The 21237-nt window shown below is 40.0% G+C and overlaps 1 protein-coding gene across 5 annotated transcripts in view; it reads left to right on the top strand.

The window, feature by feature from the left end:
• Pdlim5 (PDZ and LIM domain 5) overlaps positions 1 to 21237 on the top strand; it is a 169674-nt gene that overhangs the window by 43554 nt on the left and 104883 nt on the right. For all 5 annotated transcript variants that reach the window (XM_027395849.2, XM_035451934.1, XM_027395852.2 and 2 more), the window contains exon 3: positions 11676 to 11827. In XM_027395849.2, coding sequence (XP_027251650.1) covers positions 11676 to 11827 — 152 coding nt within the window. The remainder of the gene's footprint in view (positions 1 to 11675; positions 11828 to 21237) is intronic.

The raw sequence follows: 21237 nt of genomic DNA on the forward strand, positions 1-21237 counted from the left end.
GTACCAGTGCACTAGTGCTGGCAGTTAGGAGCCAGGCTTTAAAATCCTCTGTTCTAAGGTTTCGTTAAATGGTAATTTCTTCAGTTTGGGGTCATAGATGCTTTTGAGAATCTGGGGAAAGTTTCACTAGATGGAAATATACCCATGCTTGCTTAGGATTTCAGAGGACCTGTGAACAGAACCTGGTGGAGGAAGATGGGTGTTTGCAACAGATGATTATCCTTGTTAATTTGTTCCAGGGTAAACTAGAATTCACTAATCCTCTTTTACCCTTTTAGTTAATTGTGGCTTTGTTTTTGACTTTTTAAAAAGGACATATCTCCAAGTATTCCAGATAAGAACACTGGTTTTTCTATTTGTGACAAGTTCACTTGGTTGTGAGCTGTTAGTAGATGTGTTATTTTTACAAGCAAGCAAACCTTTGCATTTTTGGAGGACTAATGTTTACATATTAACTGCAAAAGGCATGAGATCTTTGGGCATAGACACACAAACTGGCTATAAAATTCAACTGTTAGTGAAGCATTTCAGTAGTATATCACAGCTTAAGAAGAGTTTGTGATTGCAGCCCAGATACAGCAAGGATGGCCTAGGCCCTCCCCCAAATGATATGATGGACTTTGAAGGTCGCCTGTGGAGGGCCTCACTATCCCTGGGGAGGAGTTGGGGGATGGATTGGGGCCAGTTGGTGGGGAACATGGGAGGATGGGAGGGCTAGGGAATGGGGGGGATAGATATGTAAATATGACTAGTAATTAAAGAATTAAAAAAAATTAGCAACTTCAGTTTCGATAGTTAGAAAAGGAAAATATATTCAAAAGTTCATAAAATTTTACAAAAAAAAACTATTTTGTGAGAAGTAAGTGATTTCCACTTAGAATTTGTAGGACATTAAACATTAAGACTAAGGAAAATATGCATAGCAGTAAATAAAACATTCATATTTATTGTAAACTTAATATTTTTCTTAATTTCTTTTTTAGATTTATTTTCATTAAAATGCAGTGTGGGCATTATAAATTAAAACATTTTAAAAACTCAAATACTTTATTGTGAAGACATGGTGGTATCGATAAAATAAATATATATTTTAAAAAAAGGAGAGTTTGTGTTTTATTTGCACATGGTGGGATAGAATTAGAAGTGGTGTCTAGTGAGCCTGTGTCAGCATGGGTCCTGCGTTTGAACTACATGGTTCAGTGACTCCATAAGGACAGAGACGTAAGCACTGGCTCACCTCTGTTTGGTTTGTAATTCATAATGACACATACTTTGAGGTATTCTCTTTACTGCTTCCATATAAGGTATTTTCCCCCTAACGTTTGGGTAAAATTGCTTATAGTTTGACTCACAAACCAAAAAGCAGAACCCATAGTTAAAGTGCTTGCATGAGTCAGAGTCTTGTTCTTTCATTGAGTGAGGATGTCAGTGAGTGCTTGCTAACTTTGCCTTTCTACTGCTCCAACCCACAAAAAGCCAAATCCTTTCATTTCAAAGAAAAAGGCATCAAATCCAAAGCAAGCTCAGGTTTTAAAGGGATATCACCAAGTAGACATCTGGTAGTCTACTTTCTGTTGCTGTAACAAGATTTTTGATTTAGGGTGTTTTATAAAGGTAAGAGTTTGACTTAGCTCATAGTCTTGAAACACATTAAGTCTTCGTGCCTGGATATAAGGAGTATAAGATAAAGTGAAACACTGCATGTTTATGTTTCTTAGGGTTTGGTAGGGTAGAAAAGGAGTCTATTTCAACCAATGTAGGGAAATATAGTTGTCTTACTAAAACAGTATTAGCAGACTTGGATTAGTTTTGGAGAATGAAAGTCCAGGATTAGACTACACCTTGGGCAAGGCCTTCTTATCTGGGTAGTCATGTGGTATCATGTGACTACCATCATGGCATCATGTGGTGACTGTGTGCGTAGTGAGAAGTCATGTGGCAAGATGGGAAGCAGTGGGTGCATGCCCAGCCTTGCTCTTTTATAAAACATGATCTTGTGGAAGCTGAGGGCTCACAGTAATCCCTTCTGAGGACATTGTGCTCGAAATGCTTCCAGTATGTAAACCACAGCCACCCCATCACAGCTTCAAAACTAGTGACAGCCATTTTAAAGTTTCCTTTAGCAGCATTTGAAGACTGCTTTGTGTACAGACAATATGCAATAGCCTAAGACTGAAGTACTCTACTGTAATATTGTAAGATAGACTAATATGAATTAGTGTGACAGTAAGCAAATTGGGATCTGAGATAAGCCTCAGCAAGTTCTTTTTAAAGCAATATGTCACAATTGTTTTTTCACCTATTTATTTATTTATTTATTTATTTATTTATTTATTTATTTATTTATTTTTACCTTTGCTTCCTTTTGGTTTATTAGGCTCTATCTGCTAATAAAACATCTCTGGCATTTTATTTGTGATATTGATGATAAGGTGACATTCACTCACTCATCATTGGCAAGAAAACAAGTTCTTTGGTGCAGATGTGGCTTTTTACATTCTCACATGTTTTTGAGAGTTGACAATGGGACATGCTACATAATAGTGCCCTGGGAATGCACTTAGAACATTTCCACCAAAGACTCAAGTTTTTAAATTCTGTACGAGATACTCGAAAATACGTTTTAAAGCAAAATGAAACTTTACTTATTAATTAGATAAAAAAAAACAAAACCCTACCTTTTCTAATTCTTTGCCTCCAGAAAATCCTGCTGATCAGATAGACAAAACTTTTTAGAACCACCCTCCCCTCCCCCAAGTTTTGGTAACTGCCATTAGAAAAACAGTAACTTTTATTTTTCCCATGGTTTGGTTCTCATGAATTTTTGACATGGGAAACTGGCTGTTCCTTTTTGAACTATCATATTTATTGTTCCTTTTTTACATTTACTGAGTCGGTGGCATTCCTGCCATACTGGTGGTACTCGGGTCATGTGTTTCCAAGCATTCCGAATTTGTTGAAAATATGCAGAAGGCAGAAAGCTTGGGCTTGGTAATGTCTCATTGTGAGGTATAAGTCTCCCACTTTTTACCCTACATGCTGTCTTCATTACAGGACACTTCCCATAATAAATTTCTTCTGAACTAACAACAATCGCTGTGTTTAGTGAAACCCTGAAATCAAAGTGTTGTGTCTGGAAGCTGATTTCTATGATGAACTTGGGCTTACATATTTTCAGTATGTCATATCTGTGCTGGTATTTTCTGGCTTTTTAAACTGCTATCCAATTTCCAATTAAGGGAAAAAAAGGTTTTTACTTGTTTATTGAGCATTTCTTCTAATCTGGAAAGGTAAATTTCATTAGAGAATTCTAAGACAGAGTCAGTACTGTATACAGCTAGGCCATGCACAGTTTGGCAGTTGCTAGATGATGACAGTAAAGGAGGCTTTCAGGGGTAGACGGCTGGATGATCTGCGCTCAGAGTGGGCTGTCAGGAGTTTTTAAGTGGGAGCTCTGTTTCTGTGAGGAAGATGTCCTCAAGTGGTAACAACTCTGAGTGGGTAGGAGTGACAGGACAGTGTCATCCTTCACAAGCCATAAGGAACTTCTTCCTGGGTAAGATGGTCTTTTAACTAGCATCTTTTGGAGGACCTTGTCTTGTTAGTTTGCCTGTCTCAGGTGTTTAATTTTCACTTTAGTTTTATGAAGATGCAGTGCTGCTTTTCTCTTTAATTAAAAAGTTCATGGAAGAAACCTTACTGGAACCAAGAAAACTAAACAGTTTAGGGACTCATGGTTACTAATTTTACTTAAACTATTGAGTAAAATTTATTATTTATTAAGTAAAATTCTTAAATAAATTAAAAATTACTTATCCTTCAATGACATAAATATAGGTATGGAAACACTGGCTCTAAATCATACTAATTATAGCCATGCTTGTTATTTTACCAGTATGCATCAGATGTGAACTATTTCTGTTTAACTTACATAGTTTATATATGTATATGTGGATGCATGTTTCAAGACAAGGCTTAGGTGTGTTTTCCTGTCTCTGGGGTAACTTTCTCCCCTTGTCCTGGCTCCCTGTTCCATATTCTGTGATCTGTTCCCTCTTGTTTTAGCTCCTGTGCTTCGTGATTTCTTGTCTTACTTTTACTCCTTCTCTCATCATGAACTCAAGGCATCTTCACCAGCACCCACCTAGAATATGTTAGCCTCTTGGTACAATGACGACAATTTTTACATTAAGTCAATGATAGGTTATCACCATACTGAGGTAATGGAGTTTGGATAGTAGTAAGCAGGACAGGAAGATGTTCCTTACCCAGGAAGGACAACTGTAGACAGACGGACTTTTTATTGGGCCACTAGCTCACAAAAAAAATGACACAGAGACATATTGTTAATTATGAAAGCTTGGCCTTAGGTTAGGTTTGTCCCACTAGTCCTTATAACTTAAAATTAACCCATATTTTAAAATCTGCATTCTTTTGTGTGGCTTGGTTACCTTTACTCTGTATTGTACATCCTGTTTCCTCAACATCTGGCTGGTGACTCTGCCTTTCTTCTTCCCAGAGATGTTCCTGTTTAGAAGTCTTGTCTATACCTCCTGCTTAGCTGTTGACCATTTAGCTTTTTATTAAACCAGTCACAGTGACACACCTTCACACAGTGTAGAGGAGTATTCCTCAACAATGAGTGAAGGAGAAGAATGGTTAGCCTTTCTTTTCTTTTCTTTTTCTTAGTCTAATTTCTTTTTTTTCCTTTTTTTTATTAGCAAGAAAATTATTTTACATGTGGATCCCAGATCCCTCTCCCTCCCCCCTTTCCCCCCAACTAACACCCTACCCATCCCATACCCTTTCTGCTCCCTAGGAAGGGTGAGGCCTTGCTTAGGGGGTCTTCAAAATCTGTCATATTCTTTGGGATAGGGCCTAGGCCAACCCCCTTGTGTCTAGGCTCAGGGAGGATCCCTCATGTGGGATGGGCTCCTAAAGTCCATTCCTATGGTAGTGATAGTACTGACCCACTACAAGAGGCCCCATAGATTTCCAAGGTCTCCTCACTGACACCCACATTCAGGGGGCTGGACCCCTCCTTCTCTGCGTCTGGATTTCAGTTCAGTTCAAGGCTTAGCTGTGGGTGTCTGCTTCTACTTCCACCAGCTGCTGGATGAGGGATATGTGAAGGCATATGAATTAGTCCTCAATCTCATTATCAGGAGAGGGCATTTAAGGAAGCTAGTCTCCAAATAATAATTAACCAAATAATTCAATTAAAAAGTGGGGTACGGAACTAAATAGACAATTCTCGATAGAGGAATCTAAAATGGCTGAAAGACACATAAAGTGTTCAACATCCTTACCCATCAGGGAAATGTAAATCAAAACAACTCTGAGATACCATCTTACTCCTGTCAGAATGGCTAAAATCAAAAACACCAATGACACTATGCTGGAGAGGTTGTGAGAAAGGGGAACACTTCTCCACTGCTGGTGTGAGTGCCAACTCATATAGCCACTTTGGAAATCTGTATGGCGACTCCTCAGGAAAATGGGAATCAGTCTACCACAAGATCCAGCAATTCCACTCTTAGGCATATACCCCAAAGAAGCACATTCATACAACAAGGACATCTGTTCAATGATGTTCATAGCAGCATTATTTGTAATAGCCAGAACCTAGAAACAACCTAGATGCCCCTCAACTGAAGAATGCATAGAAAAAATGTGGTACTTTTACACAATGGATTACTGCTCAGTTGGGGGGGGGCAGTGGAATCTTGAAATTCGCAGGCAAATGGATGGAACTAGAAGAAAGCATTCTGAGCAAGGTAACCCAGTCACAAAAAGACAGGCATTGTATGTACTCATTCATATGTGGATTTTAGACATAGAGTAATGGTTAGTCTTTCTTTTAGGAAGGTAAGGAATAGACAGAAACAGATCTGACCAAAATGAATAACAATAAGCTTTAACCAAAAATAACATGAGAAAAACAGAAAATGTATTGTGTGTTTTAGCATGTATCAGCATTTTGGTTGTCAGTAAGTGACTCTATGAGGCATGTAGAATTTTATTCATCATTTTCAAAGCTGGAGCTTAGAGACACCATGCCAGGTGGCACAACCAGCAAACATAGTGTGAATATGAACTTATTATTGTCTGCTTCAAAGCTGGTGCTCAGTAATGCATTGTCACTCGATGTATGGATGTACCAAGTCATTCAACCAGTTGGAAGCTCTTTTTCTTAATTGTAGAACAGAGCAAGAATATATGACTGTAATAAAGAATATTGAAGGGTATCCTGAAGTTCCTGACTTACTGTTGATGTTCAGTAAATAGTACTAGTTGCTTTATGACTCTGTCCTTTCTTAGGGCAGTAAAAGACACTAGACAGAAGCTACCTTCCTATAATGCTAGGAGAAGGTTTACTGTTGGGTATTTCTAGTGAAATTAAGATGAGGTCTAATTTCTGCCCACCACAGGCAGTCTGTGTTCTCTACTTACTGAAGTCTGGAGTTTTGTTTTTGTTTTTAAATAGAGGAAAATGAATGTATAATTACAGATAGTGGACTAAAAAATGCATGTATTCCTATAGATGAGTGATGATAGACCTTTCCTTAGTACACTGTCGTGTATTACCTCCTTCTCAGCATTGGCCAGAAGAATTGAATTCAGAGCTAGTTCCAATGTGTGCAGCCACAGTAGCTTGCAGCCTCAGTGAGACCAAATAGTTAAGGATTTTTAAAGAAACATGTAGCTACAATTAAGTCTATAGAAAATTGGTTAACAGTACTGACCAGTGGATACAAAGAGTTAAAGTGTTGTTCTGTCATTTGTTTGATTTTTACTGGCCTTGACTCAGGAACTCTGATGGCTACTTATCTCTGCACATTGTATATTTACAGAAGATGAGGCACTGCTGTATAACATGTGCAGGTTACAGTGGTGACAGAGAATAATTACTGCTTCAAACAAATGTAGCTTTTTTTTATAAGTTTAAAAGATGGGCGATATAAATAATAAATGATCCTGTAGACTCTCCTTTGTCATTCGCAGTTTATAGCAATGTTCTATACTACACAATTTAAAAAGCATGGGCCTTCTGATGAATGACTGCCTTACAGAAATAGAATATGAAGCTCCTGTAGGATATTTAGTAAGGTGACTGCTACCTGCTCAAAAGTCCTAAATTCTGTACATTAGACATTTCCTATTTGTTTTTTTGTTTTGTTTTGTTTGGTTTGGTTTGGTTTTTCAAGATAGGGTTTCACTGTGTAGCTTTTGGAGCCTATCCTGGCACTCGCTCTGGAGACCAGGCTGGCCTGGAACTCACAGAGATCCGCCTGCCTCTGCCTCCCGAGTGCTTGGATTAAAGGCGACATTTCCCATTTGTTATGGTTTTCCTGGGAAACACGGGCTTATGTTCTGAATTGCTGCTGTTACTTCAAGGGCTTTGTAGCCTTTAAGAGGTAAAAGTAGGAGACAATAGAAGAAGCTCAGTAGGGGCAGCACTTTGAAGGTTAGACTTCTGCTCTATCCTTGCTTTCTGATCTGATTATGTATTCTTTGCCATGAAGAACTAAAATCTCTCTGAAAATGTGAGTCAAAAGCAACATTGGTCCAACAAGGACTCAGCCGATAAAGATGCCTGCCATCAACCATGATGACTTGTGTTTAATCTCCATGACTGAGATGATGGGAGGAGTGAACCAACTCTTACAAGTTATCCTCTGACCTCCACATCCTCAGGCACGTAAATGAGGTAAAATGTAATTTTAAAATACAAGAGAAAAGAAACCACCGTCTCTTTAGTCATTTCTGTCATGGATTTTGGTCACAGCACCCAGAAAAGTAACTAATACATCACTCTATACAGCATTAATGCAACCTGTTTATCCCTTTAAATTTATTAATTATGTCAAACTCCTCTCTTCATGCCAGGGTTCAGTCTGGCTGGGGCTTAAATAGGTGTTGTGCATGCTGCCACAAACAGTGTGACTTCATGTGTGCAGCTAGAAGACACTGTTTCCTTACGGGCATCTATAGCTTTTAGCTCTTACTCTTTTTCCACTTCTTCTTCAGTGATCCCCGAGCCTTTGGAAGAGGGTGTGTTATGTTTGTGTTTCATTTAGGGTAGGCATTCTGTACACCTTGGCCAGTTGTGGGTCTCTGTTGATTATCATCTACTACGTGCACACGTCTCTCTAATGAAGGTTGTGAGATGCTTTAGTCTTTGGGTGTAATGCAATTAGGAGTTGCTTTAATTCTGTGTCCATTTATCACAGGGTTTATTGTTTGTTTAGATAGCTTCTTGGTCCAATAATGAGGCCAGGTGTAGTGGTTTTTTCTATTTTTGCTAAATTGATTGCTCTCAGGACATTTGTGCAGTATTGCACTAGGCCTATTATTGTTACAGCTCACAAAGTTCATAGCTGGGAAAGATTGGTTACTTTTTATTCTTTGGTTTGATGGGGGCAACAGTTGCCCCACTAGACAATAGATGCCAACAAATGAAGACCTAGTCTCAGAAATGGGTAACTTTTTGAGTTGTTGGTGTAGCATTTTACATCATCATGAAAACTAACCAGTACGAATGAAACTTCTAGGTCGCTTCCATCTTTATTTCTCCATATTCTATGAATCAACCGATGAGATGATTAGAAAATGAAAATATATATTTACACTTATTTCTTAGCTTTTATGAAATACAAAATTAGTGGGTAAATAGGTGGAGCTGGAGAAAATCCTGATTGAGATAATCCAGGCACAGAAAAACAAGCAGTATATGTTTTCTTTCATTCATGGGTGTTAGCTTTGTCTCTCTAGGTATGTGCTGTTCGTTTGGAATACTCACAGAGGTCAGGAAATTACTAAGGGATCATGGGGGTGCTTTTAAGGGACAGGGAATAGAAGGCACTGGATTAAAGTCTTAAGAGAAAATTATGGAACAGGAAGGGATAAATTGAAGTTGGGGAGGGAAGGACAGGTTGGAAGATGAAAAGTGTGTGGGGGGGCAGGTAAGTAACAATTAAGACTTCTCAGAGAAGCCATATGAAAACATGTTATTGTAGAAGCTTCCTAAAATATTTCCGTACACACATAAAGAGGAGGAGGTGGGATTACATGAGCAAGGGGGCAGAGTCAAGATTTTGCCTGGGAAACCCACAGATAGGCAACTAGAGTTCATGGGACCGCATGGATTCTGTATCCACAGCTGAGGAATCTTCATGGGGCAGAACTACGCCCTTGGCATGTGGGTGACAGTTGTGTGTCTTAGTCTGTTTGTGATGCCCCTGGAATTGGACTAGAATGGGTCCCTGGTACATGAGTTGACTTTTTGGAGTCCATTCCTTAGGGAGGAGGGGGTGTGCCATGCTTTGTTTATTCCCATGGGAGACCTTACCCTTTCTGGGGAATGGAAGGGGGGGTGAGTGTTATGGTGGAAGTTCCATCCAAGCCTCCTCCCCTATCTCTCTCCAAACTCTGCTGCATCTCAGAAAGCCCTCCAAATGATGGCCCCTCCCCCAGAGGGGCTTAAGACCACTCCCACAGGCTATTTAAACTGTCCCCCAGAAAACAGACTGGTGGTTTTCCTGTCTCTCTTTTCTGTCTCCTTTCTGGGGGACTGGAAAACCATCCAGGAGCATTGTATCCATTAAACGCGGGCTTTTTCTAATTTGGTCTGATTTGGATTGCTATACTGGGGAGAGGCTTATAGGGTATAGAAACTTCTCAGTTGGGTGGAAAGAGGTGGGGATGAGGGGGAGGAGGAGAGGGAAACTGTGGTTGTTAAAATGAATTAAAAAGTATTTTAGAAGCCCCCCCCCAATAAAAAAGAATTAAAATGGAATTACCCTATAATGGGACAGCACTGGTGCTGTTAGACAACAGAGGCTAACTAATAAAAATCCAGTCCCAGAAATGGGTAACTTTTGGAGTTGTTAGCCATTGAGGTTCCCAAACATTTCAGGCTATTGCCAGTGGTCTTAGTAACCCTCCAGAACTTGCCAGTTCATTTTACTGTTGCCAATGGTGCAGTAAGAGTGAGCTATATAAAGAGTAATTTTTATTTAAGTTTTCTCTTCTGGAGGTCCAGGGTTAAAGGACCACACCTAGTGATGGCATTCTTTCTGACAGACCCCTATGGTGTGCATGTAGGATGTCACTTGGGAAGGCAGGAGTGACCGGGCAGGCTCCATTTCTGTTTTTCTTATAGCTACCAGGATTACCTCATGGGAACCCTATCCTAATTACCATATTGGATACTAAGCATAAAGGGCCCAACTCCAAACATCATAGTCAGATTAAGTGTTTTAAGTACTTCACAATGAAGTTTAAATCTCAGCACACAGATCCTTGGGGGCTTAAACATACCATATTTAAACTTAAGCAACCAACATTTTGGAAAGGTACAAATAGTAGGTAAGATAGAGGTAAAAGATGGTCAGGGTATGGTCAGACAAGGAAAAGAGTAAGGCTGACGACATTTAGTTCTTTTGCTACATGTGGTACTCAAGGAGGAGACAGAATTCAGGAAGCTGTGTTAGATTTCTGTGTTCTGTGACCTGAAGATAAGGACAAGATAAAGACAGTTCTGAGAGAGAATGCTGAGAAGTCAGTTGTGAACATTTTGAGACTACGCTAGGATCTCAGCCTACAGTAAGCACATGGAGTCAGGGAGTAAAACAGTTTTATTGATGCTGTCTTTGGGATTATATTCTTTCTGCATCATGTATTACCTTTATATAAGTGCTGCAAAGAAAGTATTTAAATTACTTTCTGGTTTTTGGCCTGGTCTCATCTGTCTTGCAGCCACCAAGTATATTGTAATAATCGTAAAATCTTCTTGGACTGATTGGATGCTGAGCTCATCATTGAGTTAGAATGGTCCCTTTTATTTGCATTTGTTTCATATATTTAGCTACTTATGAAAACTGCATTGTTTTTCTACTTATTGCAATTTTATATTTGCTCCCTGAAGGCAAGAAAACACATATATTTGCAGCTTGTAGGAGATGAAACTAAGTGATGTAAACATTCAGACATTTTCATCAAGGAAGTAAAGAAACACTGGGAGTTAAGGACTGTGATACAAACACACACACACACACACACACACACACACACACACACACACACACACACACACACACACAATCTGGCAGTCTCAAATCAATGCATTTCCTTGCTTTCCTGTTAGCTGCCTAGAGCAGGAAGCACACCCAGTATAAAAGATGCTTGGGCCTGTGATCTAAAAGAAGCTAATCCTCAGATGCAGATGCAAGATGGACTCAGAGGACTCAGAGGAGGAGGAGGATGCCAAGAGCCTCCTCTCATGTTTGTGCGCAAACAGAAATACAGCAGTTTAAAGAGTTTTAAAAACTTATTTTTAAAATAATTCTTTGGTTTAGGTTCTGTTCTTTTTCTTTTGCTTAAACTCAATTTTCATGGATACTTTACTTTTCTGTTTCTTATCACACACTAATATTGCATAATAATGGGGACATTACCAGAGACCGTTTTTCAGAATATGATTTTTTAAATAAAGTATTTAAGAAGAAAAACATGAAAATCATTTCAATTTTAACTTCTTTTATCAAGCAAGGCAATTTTATGTTGTTCTAATAGTACATGAATGCAGTTTTTGTATGAACAAAGTATAACTGTCTCATTAGCGTTCTTGTGTTTTACACAGTGATGTTTCTAATGAGATCTGTTTATTGCAGCTGAAAGACGGTGGCAAGGCATCCCAGGCACATGTGCGGATAGGCGATGTGGTCCTGAGCATTGATGGCATTAGTGCACAAGGGATGACTCACCTGGAAGCCCAGAACAAGATTAAGGGTTGCACAGGCTCTTTGAATATGACTCTGCAAAGGTAAGTTGCATTGTGTCACTGAGAGGGAACTCAACTCTGAGGAACTGTCTCTGTGTGTTTGACTCATATGTAAGAAATAGTTTCTGTACTGCCATTTTAGGAAATAAATAAAAAAAGTATAGTGGCACTTTACGGCATGTGAAATTTTTTGTTATCCATACATATGATGATGGCTGTTTCTCACACCCTAAAACTGAGGCTGCTTAGCCGTGTAAGGTCCTTTGTGGGCTGTGATCTTTTCTTCAATACCAGCCTTCCTGTTTTCACATTGTCCTCTTCATTTAATAATCCAGACACTGTAGTCCTTACTTTTAAAAACCAGGACTCAGTATTTTATTTTATTTTGAAAACACTGAGTCTCATAAGAATAGATGAAAACCAGATGTTGCCCTGTTTGGATGTGTTTCCAACTCCAACAGTCTGCTACTGATTCTAGTAAAGCTACTGAAGTACAAAATCTGACTAACTTAAAAAACCAACGATAAACATTTGGGGATTCTGTTCTGTTGAGTCTTATCTTTCTTTTTCCAACATTGATATTCAGGGACACAGAATAGAAGACAGAGTTTTAGAGTTCTGCTGTAATTGATTGTAGTTCTTTTCATGTTTCTGAACATAACTTGTATTTCGTAATAGGAGTCCTTTATGATACTATCTATAAATTTGTGCGTGTGTACAAATGTCTCTGTCTGCCTCTCTCTCTGTCTCTCTGACTCTCTGACACACACACTCTCTCTCTCATATGTGTGTGTTTGTGTGTGTGTGTATGAGAGAGAGAGTTAGAGTTCCACCTCTGATGACATTCCTCAAGTACCACCTACATTTTTTTTTTTTTTTTTAAAGTTTCCATTGGCTTGGTCTTTACTATGTAGGCCAGCCTGGAGTTCTAGGGGCTAACCTGCCTATTTTCACCTCCCCAGTGATGGGATTATAATAAGTATGGGCCATTATCTCTGGCTTTTTTCATAGGTTCTAGGGGGCAGCTATGTCCTTTGGCTTGTGTGTCAATCACTTTGTTGACAGAACTCTATCTCTAGCCCTATTATGGATATTTTTAAAAGCATATGGCATAACATTGACAGTTCCACAGAAAAAATACTTTTGCTTTTTAAACAGAAAGTATACACTGAAGACTTATCATTGAGTCTTTCCTATTAAAGCCCATCTCGTTTTTTTTCAGTTCTTTTACTTGTATCACAGCAAATATTCTGAATTTGGGTGCTGTCGTTAATTGCTTTTTCTAGCAGACTGTTTATTCTTAATTCCTTTCCATACTGAATTACCCACAAGGTACTTGTGCTATGGAACTCTCTCTCTCTCTCTCTCTCTCTCTCTCTCTCTCTCTCTCTCTTATAAACAGTTTTCTTTGTGAATATAGAATATTCTGTGCAGATCTGTCCTTATCCTATTTTCCTAGAGTCAGAATGTGAGAATAAGATTTACCCTGCAAGTACTAATAAAGATCTTTTTTAAAAATGTTGCATGCAAGACTGTGAGTGACGCAGGATTAGGAAGCGGGGGGGGGGGGGGTGCACCTGGATGTGGTTTTCTGGGGATACCTACCTTCTTGGATCTAGCAGGAAACTTGGGAACAAAATGGCAGCTTCCTTTGTTTTGCCTTGAATTGGGAAACTGGACTTTGATCCCCTGTCTTGCTCGTGTATGTTTTTTTTTTTTCCTTCTTTTTTTTTTGGGGGGGGGGGTAACTAGCTATCTTACAGGGGCTAGGAGAGGAAGGGAGGCAGCAGGGTGGGATTAGGAAATAGTTTCTTTTGAGCCCACTTAAAATTGCTTGTGTGAACCTTTAGGAGCAGTTCAGGGGCCCCAGGGGTTTGGTGTGCTGGGATACAGGCTGGGCAGCATCCTGTTTTGAGGTTTTTGCCCATACCTGAGGCTTCTGCTTACAAGGTTATACTCTATTTTTATTAGGGCTGGCCTGTCCGCTCTGGTCACCATTACTCATCACTGCCCTCCATTCTGTTTGGCAGCGGTTTCTCACATGTCTTTTTGCTGCCTCATCAAATTCTTTTTGTCTGTTTTTGCCAATTCATGCTATTATGTCTACAAAGCCCACTTGGAACCTCATCTCCTGCTGTGCTAGTTTGCTTTTCTGTTGCTGTGACAAAACATTGACCAAAAACAACTTGGGGGGGGGGGCTGAAGGGTTTGTTTGACTCCCAGGTTACAGCCAATCTCTAAGGGAAGTCAGGACAGAGACTCAAGGCTGGAACCTGGAAGCATTAACTGAAACAGAGACCATGGGAGAATGCTGCTTGCTGGCTTTCTGCCCATGCCTTGCCCAGTTTGCTTTCTTATACAAACAGCATCTCCTACCAGGGTGGTACTGCCTGCAATAGCTGGAACATTAACCAGGCCAATCTGATAGAGGCTGTCTTACTTAGGGTTTTATTGCTGTGTAGAGACACCATAACCACAGCAACTCTTATGAAGAAAAGCATTTAATTGGGGCTGGCTTTCAATTCAGAGATTCACTCCATTATTGTTGTGGAGGGAAGCATGTCAGCACCCAGACAGACATGGTGCTAGAGAAGAAGCAGAGAGGTGTACTTGCGAAGCAGAGAGTTATACTTGTAAATTGGCAGGCAGCAGGAAGAGAGTGAAACTGGCCTGAGCATTTGAAACCTCAAAGCCCATCCTCTGACACATTTCCTCCTAGACAGCCACACCTCCAATAACACCACTGTGTAAGAGCCTATAGGGGCGGATTTCTTTCACACCACCACAGAGGTATTTCCTTAACTGAGGATTCCTCTTCCCAGTTAGTGTGTCGAGTGGACTGAAAACTGATTAGCACATTTGTCCGTGGTCTCTTCCTACTGCTGCAACTTACTCATTTCCCCCCTCTAAACTTGAACCAAACAATTGCTCATTTGTTGCTCATTTTTGCATTTAATTACATGCTAGGTACAACCTGAAATATTCGGGCTAATTTCATGAGTCATTTACAAATAAACCTAATTAGTTAATAGTTCTACCTTGTGCTGTCTACTCTTAAGCTAATTGTCTCATGCATTTTAGTTCTCATTCTCTGTCTAGAATTTGTGAAAGCAATACCATGCTTCCTGCACTATTTGTATTTGATGATGATGTATAGTTTTGTGTTTTAATGTACAATGAATAACTATTTGCTATGTCAGCATTATTTATCAAGTTAGAATTATGTATTTATTCAACAAATATTTATTGAATTTTACTATAACCTAGGCATTGTTGTACATGCTGTGAATAGAACAGACCCTCAAAAGTACCTTCCCTCGTAGTGCTGTCAGTGGGCAAACAGACAAAAGCCAAGAAAACTGAGTATATAATACATTGATTGCAGTAAGTACCATCAAGGGGAAAAAAGCATTCAGGGGGGAGAGAAAGTGCTGATGTAGAGACTGTTATTTAAAACAGTAGTAAGGATAGCTTTACTAGCTTATTGGGCCTCTGGGGCTCCCGTAACTGAGGCAGAGGGGCAAGATAAACAGCTTAGCTCTTCAGAGCACTGCAAGTGAAGACAGCATGGTGGAAGTGAAGTCAGAGTGTGAAAAGGGGGCAGAGGTAGACAGAACCTGTAGAGCTTTGAGGGTCATTATAAGTTTACTAGTATCATTTACATTTTTTTATCCTGTAGTCGGGGAAAGACATGAGAAACTTCTGGAAAGTTATAACTGCTAGAGTAGAGTTTGGGAGATAAGTAACTTGATACTGAAAGAGGGAAGGACAAACCATGCTTTTTTTCAGGTCTGTGGGCTATACTGTCTTTTCTGCTTAGCTGTGTACAAACACCAGATGAAGACCCTTGATGCTAGAATCCTACCTCTGTCCAGTAGCCTACAGTGTGTGTGTGTGTGTGTGTGTGTGTGTGTGTGTGTGTGTGTGTGTGAGAGAGAGAGAGAGAGAGAGAGAGAGGGGGGGAGGGGATGAGAGAGAGAGAGAAAGATAGGGAGGGAGGGGAAGGAGGAAAGGGAAGAGAGAGGGGGAGGGAAGGAGGGAGGGAGAGAGATCACAATTAAAAAGAAAATTATCAGCAATTTTGTATGTTGGTTTTTGGAGCATATAATAAAGTAAACAGTCTGCTCTTGTAAACACTCAGACTTGATTCTTGCTCGTCTTAGATATGAATGTATAAACTTGTGAGAAATTTTCATTTCCATCACATCCTTTTCCAGGATTGGGTTATTTATTCATTTTTCTTGTGTGTGTGTGACTTAAACTGATTCCAAGAATACTACACTGGACTATGAGAAATTCTACTTAAAATTACTTCTCCAATTAGGGTAATCAGGCAAATAGAAGTGATTATTTTAAAATAACAAATCTATTTTGTTTATGATTTTTATCTAAGTCAAAGTGGTTCATTTTTTAAATGGCATTATTTCTGTTAATGAATGAAGAAAATTATTTTACAGCGCTCTTGAGTAGCTGCTGGCTAAATAAAGTTAGATTCCATGAGTAAGACTAAGCTGCTTCACATTTCAATAATTCTCCACATTGGGCATTAATAATAAACTTGCTACTAACTGTATAATTTAGGGAAGGTCACTAAACTTCTGGGCCTTAATTTTTCTTGCTATAAAATGAGATCATACATGATTTCAAAATCCCATTTTTGCAGTAAAATGTCTAGTTCTTTTTCTGGTTTTTCAACTGTAAAGGGTAAGTTCCCTAGAGCTTGCCACTAGATTAAATCAACTTCTCTTGCTTATCTTGGCTGAGAGAATCAGGAAATTGGACTTTCTTAATTGGAGCCATCTTCCACTGTGCCAGGTTAGCAAAGTGACTTGGAGGTGAAAGGCATGTCAGATAGATATGTAGATAGCACTTCATCATCAGAGCATAGCATACACTTTTATCCTTGTTTGTTAGTTTTTAATTAGGCCTGTTGGGACCATGGAAAATTTATGTATGGCTTTTTTGTTCTTCCTTGTTTTTCACTAGTGGTTGCATGTCTGGGGGTTCTTTCTTTGTCTTTTGTTTTTCTTCTTCAAATTTCACTTAGTGTATAACTTGATATGATTAGAAATGAAAGATCTAGAAGGTTGAGTTTTGAAAAATACTGATGTACTCTTTTTCTGCCTCCTCTGTCTATATCCTTCAAAAAACAACAACAGAAAAATTGTCGTAGGTCCAGTAACTACTATTAATGAATGACAGATTGGAATAATTTAACAGGCACATTGAGTTATACAAAAAAAGAGAGAGAGAGAGAGAGAGAGAGAGAGAGAGAGAGAGAGAGAGAGAAAGTAGCCTTGAACCAGACTGAAGCTATTAGTCATCTTCTGTTTTGTTTTACCAGATTGCTTAATACCCTGTTACTGTAAGCTGTATGGGTTCAGCTCTACATTTGTTTCACCAAGAGCATGGAGGGAGCATTTTAGAAAGTTTTTCAAATCAAAAGTTTTCAGTTCTGTATCTGCAGTATTTGAACTAAAGCTGTCAAGCGAGCTTCTTTCCTTTCAGTAACTGGAGCTACACACCGTATTGAGCGCCCTGTGTACTTCTTGACTTTTCACTCCTTTCTAATACCTGTTCTACAACTTGACATTTACTTGTTGGCTGTGTTTCAGAGGGACTTTGTGATTATATCCTCACTTACCACCATCACTATTTGGAAGTGCTGTGAAAGCGTGTGTGGCCGTTTGTTTTGTGAATGACTTTTCATACACATCACTTAATACTTAAAAGTTAGTCCAATAGAGGTTGTGTTAGCATGCCCACTTTTCGTAGTTCAGAGAGTTCATATGATTTGCCTAACAAAGCCATTTCAAAGGCTATGCCTCAGCCCTCCCTGCCTGTTTTTAAGAGACAAGGTCTCACTGTGGAGTCTATGCTGGGTTTCAACTCATGATCCTCCTGCCTTAGCCTGTTGGGATTGCAGGCATGTAAGACCATGCCTGGCTGTCATCTTTACTTTTCTTGTTGTAGAAAAGAGCCTGGTGACTACATTTCTCATGTATACTTTAAAAGATGGCGTAGAAGCACAATAGGAACGGCTGAGTCCTTCAGTTGAAAACCCTTTCATTTCTGTGCAAAGAGTACTTTTCATTTCTCTCACTTTTCAATATTCTACTTTCGAGAGTAGAACTCGGTTGTTTCCTTTGGACTTAAAAGGACCTTACAACATGTAGCATAGTGAGCCTTTAGACAGAGAGCTCCGTGGTGGCTTTGTGTGTTTGGTTGCCCATTCTAAATTTGAATACTACTTTTCTCCCAGGTTTTCTGCTAAATTATCATTTCTGTATTAAAGTTTGGATTTGCTTTTCTTTTTAGTAGGCTTTCTGTATGTTACTATGAGTACACATGTGTTCAAGAATTAAAAGTATCTTTTAAATATGACCAGAAAAGTGATGGTTAGTCACACATAGAAAAGTATCTTATCTTACTTACCAGTCTTTTTGTTTAACTCAGTAGTGATAAAGATTGTTGGAAATAAACATGAAAATTCAGTATAGTTCAATTGTTGAATTATCAATAGTGATTTGACCATAGTCAAACCTGGTAAACATGAAGTTCACATCTTGAAAGTGTTCATTTGTTTTAAACATGTAGTCATTTATTATTCAGAAGGGGGAAAAACAATTTCAGTGTTATTATAAACCTCTGGAGGGAAAAACTTGTTCTTCATTTGTAAATGGAACACCACAGTGCCTGCTTTACAGAGTTATAATGAAATAATGTATTGAAAGAGGCTATGGAAAAAATTCAGGTATTTTTTTTTTCCTTTTCTCTGTCTTCAATTGAGGAGTGTTAATGTGATAGCCATTGTAAAATTACATGGAAGTCATGTTTGTTTTGTCTCTTGGAAACAATGGATGTGACAGAAAGAAGACAGAAAATGAAAAAGAACTTACTTGGTAGGCACTTCTGAGAAAGAAACATGCAAATATTAGAAGATAGGTTTCTTTAATTTTCACACAAATGGCTTTTTTCATTAAAATTTTCCCAAAGAGTGTATGGTTCCGAACATCTTGCTTACTACTTACTACTGCTTTGGTTCATAATTGCTGTCTTCACCGATGATTTATGTCCCATCTGGTAGGAAAAATAGTGATGCAAAGGGAAACCAGTACACGCCTACTTGTTTACCCTGCTAATTCCTCTTGTTCTCATTAGAGGAACAGAGAGAGCAGTTACACCGCTCTTTCACTTTGGTCAAGTCACAGAGATGAACAAAAAAAACGACTTTTGTTCTTTCCTTTTCCCATCTTTTGTATTTTTCCATGAAATACAAAATTCGTTTGTACTTCCTTTAGTTTCCTAGGTTAACATTGAAATCAAGTAACTTTCTAACTTCTGGACTGTGCTTCTATGAAATGTTTAGAAATAGTTTTGTTTTAAAATCTAGTATTTGTGAACACTACTATTAATACTAAGATTTAGTTGGAAAATGTCAGTGTTCGTTTAAAAAAAATGGACCTTTCCATCAGCTTTACTTTGTGACTAGCAGCTTAAAGGATAGATGGTGATTTGTAAGTTCTTCCTTTAAGAAGCTTAGAGTATTCTTCACTGGGGTAAGTCATAGAATGTGTTACATGCTCAAAGGAGCACGAGATCCCATTCAGATGAAAGGCTTCCTGGAGGTGCTCAGACCTGGGCCAGGTTCTGAGGGATGAAGAAGGTACCTCACAGCAACATGTCCTGAAGCAGTGCGATGATGACAAATGTCCACCAGGATAAGTGTTGGGTGGACACTGGGACAACTAGACACATCGATAAAAACAAAGGGAATGCTTTGTAGATCTTAGAACTAGCAGCTGTGGTCTACACATGACAGTACTTAGCCACAGAACTTGAGGAAGGTGAGGAGAAACTAGGGGTAATGACAGGTCAGATAGGATGGCAGTAATGGAGGTTATGAATACTAATTCCATAAGCCATAACATAGTCTGAGTAGGAGGATTGAGACAAGAGAGTGTCTCTCAGGATGTAGCCCTAATGAGCCTAGGTGGTAAGTTCTGGCCCTTTCTACTTCCCCTTTCTCTTCTATTCATTCTAGTGTGGTCTCTGCTCTCTTGTTTACTGAAACTACCTCTCACATGGATGCTTCATAGACTGTTCTAGGGCAATGTGGTCAGAACTGCATTCTACACCTTGCCTCACAAATTTGCATCTCTTACTTCTCTATGCTTTGATGAAGCACCAACAGCCATCCCATTACCAGATTTTAAAACTCTTCCCTTGCCAGCCTGTCATTCATCTGTAAGCATCTGACTGTTAGCTTTTCATATGCCCCCAAACAGACTGAGACTGGAGTAAAATAGATGATGGCGTCAGTGTGGAAGAGAGGGCCGTCCTAGTGTGATAGTCTCTGGGCGTGTTAAAGCAGACCTCCTGTCTGCTCCCTGGAGACCCTGCTACCTAAGAAGACCCCCCCCCCCACACACACACAACTCACACACACACACCACACACACACAACACACACACACACATACACACACCACACACACTCACACACACACCCCCCACACCACACACACACACACACACACCCCACACACACCCACACCCCCCCACACACCCCCACACACACACACACCCCCCCACACACACCCCCACCACCCCCCACACACCCCACACCCACACACACCACACCCCCACCCACACACCCCCCACACACACACACCCCCCCCCCCACACACCCCCCCACACCCACACACACCACCGCACCCACCCACACACACACCCCCACACACACCCCCACACACACACCCCCCCCCCACACACACCCCCCACACACAACCCCACACACACACACCCCCCCCCACACACCACCCCCCCACCACACCACCCCCACACACACCCACCACACACCCACACACCCACACACACCCCCCCCACACACACACCCCCCACCCCCACACACCCCCACACACACACCACACACCCCCCCCCACACCCCCCCCACACACACCCCCCCCACCCACACACACACCCCCACCACACACCCCACACCCACACACCCCCCCACACACACCAAACACCCACACACACCCCCCACACACACCCCCACACACCCCCCCCCCACACCCCACCACACACCCCACACACACACACCCCCCCACACACACACAATTTGGTTTTTGTATGAAGCATTTCCTGGACAACTATCTCCACTTCATTAAGATAGTTGTAGTTTTAATTAACAGTCGATTTTATAAATAGTGCAGTACGGTTTTAAAAAAAGATATAAGGTGTCTACACTTATGTACAAGTGTCCACATGTACTTTAAAAATCCAAATATATGTATGTGATTTAAATAGACTTAAGTCATGAATTACTTGTGAAAACAAACGAAACAATTGTGGTTTAGGTTGGGATAACAGGCGGAAAATATTCCAGGCCATCAGAATGTCAGGGGAGGAGAGGAAGTTCATGTAGCATGAGGGTGGGCAAGAGGAGA

Source organism: Cricetulus griseus (assembly GCF_003668045.3).
Source record: "Cricetulus griseus strain 17A/GY chromosome 1 unlocalized genomic scaffold, alternate assembly CriGri-PICRH-1.0 chr1_0, whole genome shotgun sequence".
Taxonomy (NCBI): Eukaryota; Metazoa; Chordata; class Mammalia; order Rodentia; family Cricetidae; genus Cricetulus; species Cricetulus griseus.